Here is a 17447-nt window from a genome sequence, read left to right as displayed (position 1 = left end):
GGATTGGGTTATGCATGGTGTTTACTGAAAAGCCGGCAACTCAGCGCATGTGCCCCAGTGCCTGGAGGGAGACGCGCGGCTGTACCGGCGGGTCCGGGACCTGAGCATAAGTGGGGGGGGGGGGGGGGGGGGGGAGGAGGAGGGTGGAGAGGGATTGGGTTGGGAGTATGCAGTACATCCTGAAACTCCGGCATATTTAATAATCCAGCACCACCTAGGTCCCAAAGGTGCCGGATTATCAGAAGTCTACTGTATTTAGCTCAAGCACTCGGATTTCCTTTGATAGGACAGAAGAAAAGATTGATATGGCTCAAAAGCTAGAACTTTCCATTGACAAAAGTTGGTCCAATAAAAGATAATATTTGACCTACTTTGTGTGTCTCATACTGGGACCAACATGGCTGCAATATTACTGCAAACATAATATTGAATAAAGAATTTACTCTAAACATTGCAATGAAAAAAAATGGCTTTGACATTTTATTTTTTCCAACAAGGGGAATTAATGCAAATAGTGGAGCGAAAATCACGGGATATGTGTTTGGGAGGGCTCAACAGCACTCAGTCGCCATATTACAGCTTTACAGAATCCACAGAAGAGTAGAACTCTTACGAGGGAAGTTTCCATGAACAGCTGCCTAATGGGAAGTGCCTGCAAGTACAACTCCAATGGTAATAAGGTCTTTATCTTCTCTGGCTGCTATGATTATTGACAATAAGTTATAAACAAGCATTTCTAAAACAAAGGGAAACTATTTATGATTTGCAGTGTTATTCCGGTCACTGGAAATTTTTAAAATAAAGTATTGATTCACTTCAGAGAATAAAAAGAACACAAGTTTTCCTTTTCCTTTAAGACATACAAGTTTCACCCTGAAATTCCATATGCATTTATTTCTTCTGAAACTGGGTTGCCCATATAAAAGACTATGATAAGAGTTAACTATTTTACATATTTTTTAGCAATAAACTTACATTTTAAATATTCTTGGGTCAATGAATCACTTTCCAGAAGATGAGTAGACAGTATTTTATAAACCTCTGAATGTTCCCCCTCTGGGATAAAATTAAATATACTCTGATCCACAAGATCAGACTGCAAAAGAAAAAAAATCAGAAATATTTTAAGACAAGACATGACATCTTTTCAAAGCCCATTATTTTAACATAAAGCAATTAAAGAGGTCTAGAATGAGGAAACAACCATACAAAAATAGAGATTTAGCAAAACCATTTTCTGAGTCACAAAATATCATTTTGCAAGAAGACAGGTTTCAGAGGGGTAGCTGTGTTAGTCTGTTTCAGCAAAAACAACAAGTCCGGTGGCGCTTTAAAGACTAACAGATCTATAAAGGCACAAGCTTTCGTGAAATACAAGGAAGTGAGTTGAATCTCACGAAAGCTTATGCCCGAATAAATCTGTTAAGCTAGGTCTACACTATAGCTTTTTCCAACTGTTTTTCTGGAAGAGGCTTTTCCACCATTTGACCCAGTCTAGGCGGAAAAGACTCCTCTTTCAGAAGAGCACTTATTCCTCGTAGAACGAGGTATACAGGGCTCCCCGAAAGAGCGCGTTTGCTCTTCCACAAAAAAAAAGTGGAAGAGCAAACGTGTTCCCTGGACATGGCGGAGTGTAGACGTACCCCGAGTGTTTAAAGTGCCATCCTTCTTGATTTTGCAAGACGTGAACAGCTCTTGATTGCACTGATTTGTGACACTATTGGAGAGTTTGCTCACTTGTGCAGTAACTGGAGCACTTTCGAATGTGTCTCCCTGTGGGTGTTCCATGTTTAGGTTTGCCTGAACCCTGAAAAAGTTTTTTTAGTAGCATTGCCCATTCAGCCCATACATGTGCTGCACATGTACATGCTCTGTACTAAGAGTATATGGGGTTATGTGGCTCCTTCACTACCACCAAAGTCCCACTGAAGCAGAGTGGAAGGAAGTTCGATAGTGGAACACCCACAGAGAGACATATCTTTAAGAACTCCAGTTACTGAACCTCTCCTCCAAGTAGTGTTCCTATGGGTGTTCTACTTCAGGTGACTTCCAAGCAATAAGCCCGTTAAGGAGGCAGGAGATTGGAACAGAAGAAAACTGCATTGCCTCCAGCGGCATGATGATTAGAAACCATAAACAGAGGACCGAGTTCCCATACTGCAGATGTCTGCAACTGGTACATATTTAAATAAGACTACATATGTAGATGGTGCTCTTGTGGAATATGCTATCAATGTGAGTTTGTCGTAACAGATTATAATACATCCAGAGAGCCATATTGATAACCTCTGTTTTGAGATGACCAAACCCTTGTTTCTGTTTGCAGTGAATACACACTCTAAGAGATCTTCTAAATGTTTTGATTGGCTCTCTAGACAAAGTAATGCCCTCCTGACATCTAAGGTATGGAATATAGCTTTTTGACTAGTCCAATGTTGTTTTGGGGGAGGGGAGAATGACAGATGAATGGTTTAATTAATATGAAACTGTGAGGACACCATAGGTAAAAATCTTGGATGGGCCTACAGTGACACTGTCTCTGGTGAACACCATAAATGGGGGAATCTGCCATTAAAACCCCCCATTTCTCAAACCCTTTGTGCAAAAGTGATAGCGCTCTTCTTGAGAGCCATCAAGGAGCCATGCTTGGAACCTCAGAATCTGCAGGCTGGGGTGAAGTGTTTGACTGGCATGATGAGTCAGAAGACTATGAATAAATCATAGAATGCTAGAACTGGACGGGACCTCGAGAGATCATTAATTCCAGTTCCCTGCCCTCATGGCAGAAGCAAGCACCATCTAGAAAAATTCAGCAACTATAGGACTTGAATATACGTTACTGATTGTTGAGAAGATCACCCATAGTTATCATTTCCACCTCCGTTTCAGTCCAGGGCTCTGGAGGGCATGTGGCCTGCTGACAGAGTCCTTCCCTCCCCAGTTCTGTGGAAGTCACCACAGAAAGCATAAATGTGAGTGTGATTAGATAGGGATACCAAATTTTATCTTGGCCACTTAGGTGCAATCAGTACAACTCTGGACTGATCTTGTTGAGAAACCTGAACAATAAAGTTGTCGCTGAATGTGTACAAAGAAGCCTCTGTTTTTGGGATAAGAAATGCATCTCCTAGGAACTGGGGATCACCGCCCAATAACAGAAGCACCATTTGAACCAAAGAGAGCCTAGCATTCATGAATAATATAACAAAAAGTGACCACTAGAAGAGGAAGTTATTAACTGCTAACTACATAGTAATAAAATGCTATTTAAATGATTTACTTGAAGGAAATGAAAATAAAAGGATCAGATGTTCTAACAACTATAAACCCTATATGATAATTATAGAATACTAGGGTAATCAAGCACAAATTAGAGTCCATCTCTGGCTGAAGGCAGTTTGGAAGGGACCACATAGTGCCATATAGCCTTGGCATGGGACAAAAGGATGTGTGGGACTCATGCAAAGGCATGGGTGAAAAAAATCTCCAATCAAGGGTGCAGATGTACCTGAAGTAAAGCATCAACAGGGACATTACTTTAACAAGGACATAAACATTGCTGTAAACACAACAGACACAAATGTAAAAGCATACTGGGACCTACGGTCTTTCCTGGGATCTGACAATGTCAAATAGAGATGCAAATACTTCAAATCAATTGTCAAATTGTGTACTAATGATTTAAAATATCAGTACACATTTTTGCCTCTTGGTGGCACTGAAGATCTAAAATCTTCATCTTGAAAAACAAAAATATAGGTGAGACATGGTAGGTGAGGTATCTTTTATTGGACCAACTTTTGTTGATGGAAGGTAAAAGCTTTCAAGTTTCACAGAGCTCTTCTTAGATAACAACAAAGTATTATTGATACCATTTATATACACAAAAACATGAACCAAATCTCCAAAGAAACCATCTACAGAAAATTTACTAAAGAAAAAACTAAACTTAAAAGTTGTCCCTTTGAAATCAGTATTTTGGACTCGAGCTAATGTTAATTTTGTTTATCTGCAAAACTGAATCATTTATTTTTTTTTATTTTAAGACAAGTTTTCATTCTAGTACTATTCACACTTAAGGTTAAATTTCTGCCTTGCAGAACTATTGGTAAGAAAGTTCTAGTCAATGTCTATTTTATAGGCATTTATTAATCAGATTCAGTCTGTGACAGATACTTTCCTCTTCAGAGGGGTAGCCATGTTAGTCTGAATCTGCAAAAGTGGCGAGGAGTCCTGTGGCACCTTATAGACTAACCGAAGTGTTGGAGCATAAGCTTTCGTGGGCAAAGACCCACTTCATCAGATGCACTGATAGTTAGGAAGTGGGTCTTTGCCCACAAAAACTTATGCTCCAACACTTCGGTTAGTCTATAAGGTGCCACAGGACTCCTCGCCGCTTTTCCTCTTCAAGTTTATCATTGATAAAAAAATGTTAGGTAAACACTGTTCTTGCTTTAAAATACTATTCACTTTGGTTTCGGAAGAGTCACACTCCCAAGTGATGCCTACACTAGAATGGACTAGAGAGTAAATACATCAATCAGACTAGCAGTCCAAATAAAGATGAATGAGATGCAGTACAAATTTGACATATCAGAGTTAGCCCAGTCAAGAAGTAACAACACATTTGTTCCTAGTGAATCCCAAGGTTAGGAAGTGCCCAGGGTGACTAAAGATTAATGGACAGTAATTTCAAGAGTATCAAACATGCTTCTCTTTAGCAGTGTCAGCTGAGGAGTAATAGAGTAACAGTACAGTGGCCTCTGAGGAGAATGTGTATTCCACCTTTCCAACTAAGGAGATTAAGTAAACGTGGAGGGAGGTGTTTTTGAGGAAAAACAGAGGTTTCAGGATAGAATATACATTGTCTGTGCAACAAGTGTTTTGAGAGGTAGCAAAACCTAGCTATAGACTAATTCTGATATCTTACTGGAAGTAGTTCATACTTACTGGCAAATGTTCAAGTAAGGGAGTTACACTTTCAGACACATATATTATACTTCCATCTGTCATGATTGCTAAAAAAAAGCCATCAAGAGCCTGAAATTAAACATAATGGGCATAAATAAAAAGGAACAGTATAATGCGCATGACAAATCAAAAATCTATATTTAACGTAAAAATGACAGCTAGATTGTCCTAATTTTACTTTAAAACAAAATGAGAGCATGTATTATCACTAACACCTTTGAATACCATTTGTACTATATCAGCTTTACCATTATAATTTTTTACATTGTTCTGTTCTCAAAAAGCCATCTATAATTTACAATACTTCTGTTAGGCGACAGATCAAAGTATTGGTAGGTTTGCTTCCCTCTTCTCCCACCCTGAATCTATTAGAATTCTAGTCTTTAAAAAGGAACATGGAATGACAAGAAAGTAAGGTAGTGCTAAAAGAGAAAATGGAGACTGAAAAAGGAGAAAATAATAACAGGCACAGTAAATTGGAGAGAGGGAAGAGAAAAAAGGATTAAGGGTAGAAAGAAAAGGAGAAAATGACAGATTTCATTTATTAAAATCTTTAATGTTCTAATTCCTTCCTAAAGAAACAGTAGAAAACAATCTCCAGCTCAGATAAAAATTAAAAAATGGGAGGTCATGGGTTTTAATAAAATTTACCTGTGGCTGCATTAAGTAGTGTTTTAAAATTGTGTAAACTTTAGCATTTCGAATGAAGAGCATAATTCTGCCATCCTCATTATTTTGAGTGGTATCTGACTACCTAAAATAATAGTAGTAGTCACACTGACTTCAATGGAAATCCTTAAACTTGCATGGTACAATACCATTTAAGGAGAACAGAAATGCAGAGTGATGAAGAAGCAAATTTAATACCACTAGCTGATATACTAGAACCCTTTTCCCCTTCCCTGAGTCAAAAGGGAGATCCTGGACCATGACTTGCATATGCTGAACTTACTGTCCCCTTTATCAGCACCCAAGCCTCAATGATGGTGTTACTGAGCTCAGTTGGCAAGGTCAATAGCACAGGAGTTGAAGCAAGTGGGGCCAGGACAACAGGGGAAGGGACTATCTCCCCCTGAGTAGGCCCCCCTCTTCCTGGCTCCCTCACATTGCCCCAAGCTGCCCCCATAAGCTCCACCCAGTGGGTTTCAGAGGTGAGGTCCACCTACTGAGCTGGGCACAACAGGGGAGCCATTCTCTGAACCTGAACAGGATTGCTGGATGTTGCAAAGGAAAGATGAAAGGGAAATAAGACTGAGCAGGGTTCAATGATGCTGGGGAGCAAGTGCTCTACTGGGATTCAGAGGCACCTAATACTTCTCTTTGCTGCACAAAGAGACAGTCAGTTCAGATGTGCTCCTTAATCCAGGAAATCCTAACAGGACACCACAAAAGACTCCTTCAAGCTTCCAGCAGCAATTTGATGGAGTCTTAGGGTATGTCTAGATTACATGCCTCTGCCGACAGAGGCACGTAAAATAGGCTACCCGACATAGTCAATGAAGCCGGGATTTAAATATCCCCGGCTTCATTAAAATAATAATGGCCGCCATGCTGTGCCGGCTCAGCTGATCATTGGCACAGCACGTGAGTCAAGATGCGAATTGGTCGACAAGGGAAGCCTTTGTTGACGGCTCCTATAAACCTCGTTTCACAAAAGGGAGGATTGTGGGGGTCAGGGAGCAGGTTGGAAAGAGAGAGGTGATGAGATTTCCCCCCCCCCTCTTCCCCCAAGAGGTGAGAATGATTAAGGAAATGATGATGAACTATACTGTACAATTTATTGCCAGATAATCCCAAATATTTTAAGTAAAAGTTGTGGCCTAATTAAGCCACATACAGTACCTCCTAACTTCTTTCAATAGGGCTGAACAAAAGATGATCTACAACTGGACTCTATCCTTGCCTCTTCCACAGAGTTCCTAAATGTTGCTTAAACCAGATTTTTCACAGGTTTCTGGGCACTCAACTTGAGATCCTGAGGCTGATCTGCAGACACATTGAGCACTCTCAATCTCAACAGAAGTCCATGGAAGTTGTGCTTTGAATGTATGAAGTGGTGTCCTATGATCAGCATTCTGAAAAATCAGGCCTTTAATGCTTCAAATTGTAAACCTAGGATTAATTTATACTTTTCTTGCCAGTATTGCCCCTCTTGGCCTAAGGGGTCGGGCTTCACATATGTGTTCCCCCTATGAGGGGAAATTGAGGATTTAAATCAGAAATGTCTTTGTGTAAATACAAAATTGCAGGGAAATTCTGTTTCCCTTGAACACCATTGAAAAACAGAAATTTCCCTGCTTATAGTTTCCTAGTCTGTCCCTGTCGCTAGCTCTGTGGTCCAAGGAGCTTTGTGAGTCTGCTCCCTCTCAGGGTCAAGCTCTCAAGTGCTTCCCTTGCTTTCTGCTGGCTCTCTCCCAGCTCTCTGAATTTCTGTACAAAATATTTTAGCTCCATAAGTGCTTGCTATAGCTCATCTATTAAAAAGCTCCAAGTCTGACAAAACTTTTCTGAAGAGGAAGAAGTATGGCCTAGTGAATAGAGCACTGGACTGTGACTCAGGAGAACTAGGTTCTATTCCCAGCTTTGTCACTCTCCAGCTTGGTGACCTTGTGTCAGTTACTTCCTCACTTTGTATTTCAGTATCTCCATCTGTAAAAATAGATGCAATTACATTTACCTCTTTTGTATGTACTTTGAGCTTTACTGACGAAAAGAACTATGTAAGAGAAAATAATTTATATAAGAATATATAAGGTGATATTTTGCATGAGTCTTGTCAAACCTGATGCTCTGAAGCGCTCTGATACTATACAGGTAAGCACCACAGAAAAGCCTATAAGGACATTAATAATTTAGTCTTCTGAGCAGAGTTTGACTAGTGTGCAGAAACAAGGTCCAAGCCTATATATTGAACAATGAGGGGAAAATAAAACAAAATATTGAATATCTGCACATAAAAGTGAGCACTGCCCATTCTATGCACTAAGTAATATCTAATGATGTAATTAAGGACCAGATTAAAATGAATATGCACTTTGAATTAAAGTTGCACAAGCAATATTAATGAATTTCCTAACTGCTGAGCACTTGACTTTGTAACCTTAATAATCTGCATTTTAATATAGTTTTAGTGGGTAATATGCAGATACACAAAGTACATTTTTATTATGCATACTCTTTTCACAAGTCATAGCCATACAGTCAATCAAGAAGATTGGTAACTAGCAATTAGTTTAAGCTTAAAAAACACTGCCATGAAGGCACCAGTTGACTTTGCCTAGATGCACAGTTACATCTTTTTTAAAAATTATTTCGAATTATAGTGATTAAAATATTTTATTCCTTTTTAAAGTAGTTTTCTTAAACTTAATAGCACACTTTTGTATTTATAGTATAATCAATTTAGTTATAATTACATTTTAAAGATTATTTGTAGATACCTAAGTAGATAGTGTTGCAAATAAAATATGGATTTGAAAAGAAATACCATTAAGCCAAAAGATTCTATCACCACACAGTGGTGGTTTGCTAAGAATTCTCTCTTTCCAAAAAGAGAATAAAATAATCATGTACCTCCAACATTAACTGTGTGAACTCTTCATTACTAAGGAATGTAGGTTTCCAGTCCTGTCGAATTTCACTGGCATCTGACTGTGCAGTGATTTCTGTAATTAGAAACATATATATGAATTTTCATTTATGATTCATTCTCAAAAAAAATTATTTTACACCACAAAATTATATGAATTGAGGGGAAACTCTTTAATCTGAGGTAATCTGAAGAAGGGAAAAAATCAGTTTTTTCCATTCTCTTCTGCAGTCCACTAATCACAAAAGAAAGTTTGTTCATGGAAGGCTGATTTAAGAATGGAAAAAAATTATCCCACAGCAAGACAACACTAAGGTCTTAGAAAATAGGTAGACATTGTTAACAGATATTTATTTTTTTTTTAAACACACCGCTGTGGTCAAACCACCATATACTGTGATTCTGTCAAATCTCAAATTAACACAGATTAAGATGAATGAGAATTTGGACAAGTGCTTTCCAAGGAAAACCTGTATGCTCCAGAGATGAATTTGGTCATATCACTGATAGCACTATTCCCTCTAAGACCTTATGGAAGTAATGCCGCAGCATGTTGGGAGCATTGTACTACTGGAGGTTCCAGCTTTTTTCAAGAGAAGTGTAAACCAAAGGTTTGATAAAGGTTGGTCCTTCATAATCCCGTTTAACGTTTCAAAACAAACTATTATAACTCTTGTATCCTGGTCAATTCTGGTAATCCTATTCTGCATATTAAAATTCCCTGTGTTTCAGATGCATATAGTAACCTTCAATTCTATACCAAACTCGAGCATTATCGGTGATGTGCTCTGGAAAAAAGCTATTGTTTTTCTATGCCAGTGGTAGATACAATTATTTTTCTGTGATTGGTTATAAAGAATGGTTTTATCTATATAAGGTTATTTTGTGCATTTTCTCTTAATGCATTTTAGGATCTTTAGGATGTGTAAGCTTTTATTATAAAATAATGAAGTCAATTTGTTTCCTATAGTAAAATGGCTTTACAAACAGGATAAGGGGAATGCATATTCTGCAGTTCAAATCCTTGCAACACAGAAAGACCCCATACTCATTCAAAATGAACACATACTGAAATGGTCCCCAGTTTTCCAATCACTCAAAGTGTACACAATGTGACACTGGAAAACAAAGTCAAAACTAAAGGAACAGCAGTAATCAGTTTGTTTCATGTGGACAGCTTCAGAGGAACTTCAAAATATACGTCAATATAGAGCTCCTATGTAAAAAAAGAGGCTTATAGTCAGCATGCTCAGCAGTGATATTTTGCTCCAAAAAGGCCTTCTAACATCTAATAGCAAATGCTGCAGGACTAATAAAGTAACAGCAAAACAACAATCCTCCCCACTTTCCACACACACTCTTTTACCAGCACTTCTGAAGAATATTCCTGTAGACAAAGCTCCACAAGATCTGGATACAATTTGGCCATTGACTATGCAGGATGAAAAGTGCATGGGTGCAACAAAAATTCAACAAAAAAGCTAAAACTATGTGAAAAATTAAAATCCTCAGTTTCCTTCAGAATTCTGTATATGAAATAGTTTTAGAATTATTACATATGAAAGGGATAAAAAACAAATCATACTTTCAAATGAACTAACAAGATACAAATGAACTAACAAGACGGAACGTCTACACAGCAAAAACAAAACACCAGGGCAGCAAGTCTCAAGGCTGGGTCAACTGATTATGGCTCATTCTGTGGAGCTAAAAATAGTAGTGTAGACATTGGGGCCCAAACAGACTCACTGCTGTAAACTGCGGATTTGGATGATGGTTGTTGGGAGATGTTTTTGGTGCCATTTCAAATATATGCATAGAATTAAGTGGAGACTCTTCACAAATTTTTAAATTTTGGAAAATTAACAATACAAAAACTGAAACTAATTTAAGATTTTGTGCACATTATACAGTGCTAATGTAGTCACAGTACATTTTCTTGGCTTGATTACTTACTGTGTATGACTAAACAATATGTTCCATGTATGATGTCTATAAGTGGAAATATTTCAGCTGGTACAATTCTGGTTTGGGGAGCTGTTTTGCAGGTTACCAAGAATTAAATGTCTGATTCAAAACCCAGTGAGCTGTCTTGTTATATCACAGAATTACCTTTGTGCTTCCGTAAAAAGTCAATGCTTTTCTGCAATACAGTGGATTTATCCATCTTCCGAGTATTACCCGGAAGCATGGAACCAAGCTCTTTGATGAGAACATTAAACTGATCTCTACGTTTCTTTTCAGACTTGTTTCTAGACACCCTGAAAAATACAAAATAGAAACCACTTTAAAAAACAGAAGTAAACTGTGTTAATAATATTTCACAGATGACAGGCTTTAATCCAATTTTCAAGTTTGAATGAGATTTAGAGGAGTCAACTCTTACAGAGGTGAATATCAGTTATAGCGTAAATTTTGTGAATATAAAAATGAACTTACAGAGTCATACCAAGATGGGATAAAATTTGACAATGGTAGCAAATGTAGCCATCAATTCAATGTTCATCTAATAGCCAAACATGCAACCATTCATTTGTGGCCATTATACAAATGCTAAGTATATAGAGGACTTAGGGATGTAGACAAAAATTCCTCAGCTGTTATTTTAAAATTAGGCTACTATGCTTTCCTCTTACCTGGGTGACTACCTAAGTTCCCGATAAGCTGTGTGGTTATGTGGTAATATAATTAGCACTGCTCAGGTGCTCATGGCACCTACACAAGATGGGGAAGAGGACTACCCCATCCACAACCTAGCCTCCAGGCTGGGGGAGGGACAGCCTGAATCAAACACCTCTCCCTCAGTCCTAATGCAATCTCCTGGTGTCCCCCACTGCCATAATGCCCCCACCCCCATGCTTTTCATCTCCACAGTGGCCTGGCCCTGGATCCCCTACTCTGCCATCATAGCGGCTCAGCTTTTAGACCTTCCCCTGTCACAGTGGAAGTGGCCTGGCCCCAGAGTCAAGGCCCAGTCCTAGAGCCCCCCACCTTTACACCTCTGTACTGCACCCTCTCCTCTGTCTCAGCCCCACCCCAGAGCCTGTAGCCCTAGCAAGAGCCCTGGCATCTCAACCTTCTATCTCAGCCTTGAGCCCTTCATCCCTGATCCCACTACACAGCCAGAGCCCTCACACTCCTGCATCCTATTGCTTTGCCCCAGGCCTGAGCTCCCTTCCACATTCAGAAACCCTTGGCTCCACCCTTGCCACATGAATTTTGTTATGTGCACCAGTGCAGAGATAACATGTCACGTATCAACTCCATGTTGGTGCACATATCAAAATTCATTCCACTTTGGGGCGTGAAAAATTAGAGGGAACACTGGTGATCACTAATTCACTGTTGTGAACAAGGACGTTCAATAGAGATTTCAGAAACTAACTCACTTCCAGAAACATACACTTCTTTCTTTTTCTTGCAGTGAGCCAGCATAAAAAGAAGGGGGAACCAATCTAATGTAGGCACTTGACTGTGGTGACAGAGAACTTCCTTACTGTTCAAATCAGCAAGGACCTATTTCAGTAACGGCCATGGACCACTGGGATGGGACATTTGCCATGTATGCCTTTGAGCCTATTGGTGCAGCCGGGGTGAGGGATGCACATCCTTCTGGGGAACATATACCAGAACAGAAATCCTGTGGGGTCTGAGGCACCATTCTGAATCAGCTATAGGCAGGAAGGAGTGGCGGTTATTCAGGTTCTAGCTGAAGTCTCAAAACTCTTTTACCACCACAAAATAAATCCGACAGCCCAAACTTGATTAGTGGCTTGAGCTAGTAACCTGGGAAGAGGTTCTATTCTATAGTGTACTACTATTCAGAAGTCATGCAACTTGGATTGGAGCTCAGACTCTCAAGCCTGAAGTGAGAGTGGGGAGTCTGTGGACCCAGACTGGAAAACATTCTCCTAGATGCAGTACAGACATTCCTTTGGAGTCATGACAGTAAAGGCTGTGTCTGGAAGGGATGAGGGACATTCATTGTCACAGGGAAGGAAGTCATATATGAACTTGAGGCACAAAGACTTCTTTAGCCACACCTCAAAGTAAATAACCCATATGTAGAAAAATATTACATGACTTGACATAGGGAAATCCTGTTGAATTGTATGGTCAAATACAGTCATATTTTTATTCTGTTAATATATTTGAATTTACCAAAGCAGTCAAATGAAGGACATTCTAGCATTAGGTAACTTAAAAAGGCTACCTTTTAGCTTTATCCTTGTCATCTTCCTCCACCAGCCCATCAAAAATACTACCATCATCTCTACAAGAGAAAAAACAGACCAGCATTAGACACAACAGTGTCTCTCAGGCTGCTAATACCAGGAGAAAGAATAAGCAAAATGGCAAGTGAAAGAAGATCTTTATTCAATAGTTCAACTAACCCAAGACATAGGAACACTATTTTATTGTGATCTACATTTCACAAAGCCAAATAGCTTTCACAAACCTAACCACATACTTTATAAATTGTTTCCTGTATGGTAGATAGTTCACTAAAACCCTATATTTTGAAAGGACTGGCATTCCTGAGATGTATCTCAAGTTATGTTCAGAATATTTCAAGTTTTTAATGAGATACCTCTCAAACAATTCTCAATTCTGACTATTGCAATTCCTTTTATGGAGTTCATAAGTCAGTCTCTAAGGGTACGTCTAGACTACATGCCTCTGTTGGCAGAGGCATATAGATTAGGCTACCAGGCATAGGAAAATGAAGCGGCGATTTAAATAATCGCCGCTTCATTTAAATTTACATTGCTGCCGCGCGGAGCCGACAAACAGCTGATCAGCTGTTTGTCGGCTCAGCGCGGTAGTCCGGACGCACGGGTGTCGACATCAAAGGCATTTGTCGACCACCCAGGTATGCCTCCTGGGATGAGGTATACCTGGGTGGTCGACAAATGCCTTTGATGTCGGCACCCGCGCGTCCGGACTACCGCGCTGAGCCGACAAACAGCTGATCAGCTGTTTGTCGGCTCCGCGCGGCAGCCATGTAAATTTAAATGAAGCGGCGATTATTTAAATCGCCACTTCATTTTCCTATGCCTGGTAGCCTAATCTACATGCCTCTGGTGACAGAGGCATGTAGTCTAGACGTACCCTTAATGTCAGAATATACTCTTTCACTTAAATAGGACCATGTTGTACTTTGTTTACTACATAATTCTTTTGTATTTATTTTAAAGTGCAAAATCAATCAACTTCTTGTTTTCAAAACCACCATGTTAGACTTTCTTCATCTTACCTGTATAACCTATTCTACCAATTACCAAGTCTACTTAGTACAGTCCTCCAATTTGTGTCTCCCCATAACTTTTCAGAGTTGGGAAAGTTATTTGTGACTTTCCTCCTTCAAGATATCCAATTACTTTCCCTCTAAATCTTATCTTGCACTCATTTCTCTAATTTGTGACACTCACACTGTAAAAAGTGACTTGCAATACTGTGAATGTTAGATGCCAGTAAAAAAATTTGTATTCATGTTCTCATAACTGTTCTTTGAGATGTGTTGCAGATGTCTATTACAGCATAAGGTACCCACATATCCTGGATATCCCACTAATACTGGAGAGTTTTCCTTAGAAGTACCCTTAGAAACAGACACTGCCCACATCTCAGCTCCTCGAATTCAGAACAACTGATGTGAAGAGCAGAGCTGCCCTGAACTCCTTCATTTTTTTTCATACTGGAATCAAATGGAAGACAAAGATAAGCCGGATGGACACATTTCAAAGAACAAGTTATGAAAAAGTGAGTAATTTTTTTTAGTTCATGCAGACATCCATTATGAAGTAGGTGACTCCCAAGATGGTAATCCCAGATGGTACAGTCCACAGCCTCTTTGGAAGAGGGACTCCAGGATTACTCTTCCTACACTGGCATCTTCCCTGATTGTCTCAGCCAGCACAGGCTGTCTGGTGAATGTATGTATGGAAGACCACATCACTGATTTTCAGATAGTTACAATAGGGATATATGCCACAAAAACGGCAGACACTGAATGTGCTCTGGTTGAGCATGCGGCCACTTTCTCAGACGCTTTACACATTTGGCAAAATATCAGAGTAATGCTGTTAGTGATCCACTTGGTAAGTTGCTGTGCTGTAATTGGTTAAGCTCTCATAATACTCCATAGAAAAAAAAGCTGGGAAGAAACCTAAGAGAGCTTTGCCCTGTCCAGGTAAAAAGCCGAAGCTTGATGCACATCCAGAGTAAATAGTCTTTGTTCATCCTTGTGATCATGTGGCTTTGAAACTGCTGAGTAGAGTATGATACCACCTTTGGGAGGAACTTAGGTAGCAGCCTAAGGTGAACCTTGTCTTACAGAAAATGGAGTGAGATAGATCAATAATAAACGCATGAAACTCTTGCACTATCTCAGTTGAGGTGATGGTCACAAGAAAGATACTGCCACTATGATGTAAAAGTGAACAAAAAGCTAAACATTCAAAAGAAGGATCCATTAAAGAGCAGATAACACTAAATTCAAATAACAAATTGGCACTGGGAGCCGGATAGGTAGAAACAATCGATCTATACCTTTCAGGAATTTGGTCATGATAGAATAAATAAAAGCAGCACTGCCATTAATCCGACAGTGAAACACTGAGATAGTGGAAAGATGTACCCTAATGGAACTAACAGCTAAATACAACTCCTTAAGAGGCAAAAAGTAGTACAGAATTGTTCTAATGTTAGACTGAGCCAGGAACACATAGGAGGCCATCCAGATGGAGAAGCACTCCTACTGACCCAGGCAAGCATTTCTTGTAGATTTTCTGCTATGAAAGAGGACATTCTGGAGTGCCACTGAGTGGTGGACTCCTCTGCATTTGACCACTGATGAACATGTTGTGAGGGTGCAACGTGCAAGGATCTGGATATAAAACCTGGCCATAGTTTTGATTAGTGGCAGCAACAGCTTGCATAAATCACAATACAGGTTGAACCTCTCTGGTCTGGCAGCATCCATGGTCTGACAGGTCTTTTGGAGCCTCAGCAGCCCCGGGACTGGCTGAGGAGCTGGGAGCCTGATGGCCCAGGGGCAAGGGAGTCTGGTCTGGCGAAACTCCCTCCATGGCTGTCTCAGCTAGGCTGGTGCAATAAACATTCTGCCTCTATCTTGTGTAAACTTGAGAATGACAATAGGAATCAGGGGCCCTGGGGTATACACACATATTAGTCAGATCCTTATCCTATGGAAACAGGAAAATATCTGAGATTGACCAAGGGCCATGCCCTGCTGTGGACAAAACTGGGGATATTTCATGTTTTGCCAAATCACAAACAGCTCTACTCTGAGAAAATCCTTTGTGCCAAATACTGAAGTTAGAGTGGCTGTGTTGCAAGACCATTCATAGTGTAAATTGAAAGATCTGCCGAGGGGATCCACTAGGACATTTTAGCAAGTGAGATACCCTGAGAGCGACTCAGGTCTGTCTGAATCAATTCCATAGCTCAACTGCCTCCTGTCAGAAATGGTCTGACTTGGTGTTCCCTTGTTTGTCCACATAAAACACTGCTGTGGTGGCATCAGGGACCACTTGGATTGATTCGTGACCTGTGGATGTCTGGATAAAGAGCCTGGGAAAGTAGGAGGCAGAGATCTTCCTCTTTGAAAGCTTTCTTTCTTTTGGAGTGATCAGCATGTATAGAAGGAATATTGCTGTCAATGCTGGAACTGAGAATGATATTTTCGCCTTTTCATAACTGGAGTATAGAGGCCCAAGGACTTTGAAACTGCTCCACAGTACTTAAGAGTGTGTAAAGCCTCACCTGCCTTAGATGAGAATGAAGCACAGCACGGAAAGGAAGGGCCTCGTTTGTCTGTTCTATGTCCACAGGAACCCCCTGATGTCTGCAACCAGGTAGAAGGACACACAGTCACTGCCACAACCCTGCCAGCAGAATTTACTACATCCAATGAATCCCGTAGAGCTGACTGAGAAATGAGATGCTCTACCACAAAATTCCTCAAACCTCTGGGATAAAACCTGGTATTCACATTCTATTAATTTGGCCACAGTGAAATGGAGGAAGGCATTTTCCACAGCATCTTAAATAGATGGACCTTCCTGTCATAGCCAGGTACAGAGGGGCTATCACTTGGTGGATATTCTCCTTGAGCTCCACTTATATACCAACAGCTGACATTCTCCTTCAAGTTACACCTTAACGGTGATCAGGGATCAGGAAGAACTTTAGTATCAGGGTTTCATCAGGTAATAAAGGGTTTCATCAGGTAATAAAGATGCACAAAGAGGAGACAAGGGAAAATGCTCCTGAGGATGATCCTACAGTGCTAGATTAGGTATTGGTCTGAAGCAAGTTTAACTCAATCCTGTAATTGAGAGTCCAACAGAGGCCTCTTAATATCATCAGGAAAATATTCTTTCCTGAGGGATCTGCTTTTGTGAGAAAGTTGTAATGTTGATCAAAACACTGGGGAGTACCCAGTAAGGTCATTGAGGAGGCTGGTACCGTAATAAGCCCAAGCTATGTCTGGCCTAGACATCTTAATTCCTGGTTCTTCTCTTAATGTTTAAGGAGTAAGAGAAAAGGAGCAGGACACCATTCTGGACTTCTAGCTGTGTGAGACTCAAAAGCCTACCCCAAAGTCTGATGAAGATGCAGAGTATTACAAGAGCCATGGTGGTGCTTTACTGGGTCTGCTTTACAGCAACAGTGATCTGAGACTACGTTGGGAATGTGACACTGGAGGAAACAAAGGACTTCCCAGTTAATAGGAACTGTGTCATAGTACCATTAACAGGGAAGCTCTTTAGATTTCCTCCAGTGTTACATTCCTGGCATAGATCCTGTTACAGTTGCTGAGAATAAGAGCTAGAACTGGTATCAGAATGAATGAGGCCAA

The 17447-nt window shown here is 40.1% G+C and overlaps 1 protein-coding gene across 5 annotated transcripts in view; it reads right to left on the bottom strand.

Moving 5' to 3' along the window:
- The window catches only part of CLOCK (clock circadian regulator), a 103213-nt gene that overhangs the window by 25639 nt on the left and 60127 nt on the right, over positions 1–17447 (bottom strand). For 4 of the 5 annotated variants that reach the window (XM_006113488.4, XM_006113487.4, XM_075930395.1 and 1 more), the window contains 5 exons: positions 12774–12833; positions 10673–10821; positions 8545–8636; positions 4951–5040; positions 976–1096 (listed from right to left, as the gene is read on the bottom strand). In XM_006113488.4, coding sequence (XP_006113550.1) covers positions 976–1096; positions 4951–5040; positions 8545–8636; positions 10673–10821; positions 12774–12833 — 512 coding nt within the window. Of the gene's footprint in view, positions 1–975; positions 1097–4950; positions 5041–8544; positions 8637–10672; positions 10822–12773; positions 12834–16348; positions 16431–17447 lie in introns of all 5 variants that reach the window. The other variant, XM_025179943.2, reaches the window with a different exon arrangement.

The sequence above is a fragment of the Pelodiscus sinensis genome, chromosome 5 (genome assembly GCF_049634645.1).
Source record: "Pelodiscus sinensis isolate JC-2024 chromosome 5, ASM4963464v1, whole genome shotgun sequence".
Taxonomy (NCBI): Eukaryota; Metazoa; Chordata; order Testudines; family Trionychidae; genus Pelodiscus; species Pelodiscus sinensis.
Note: the sequence above shows the minus strand (reverse complement) of the source record. Positions and strands in the feature narration are given on the sequence as shown.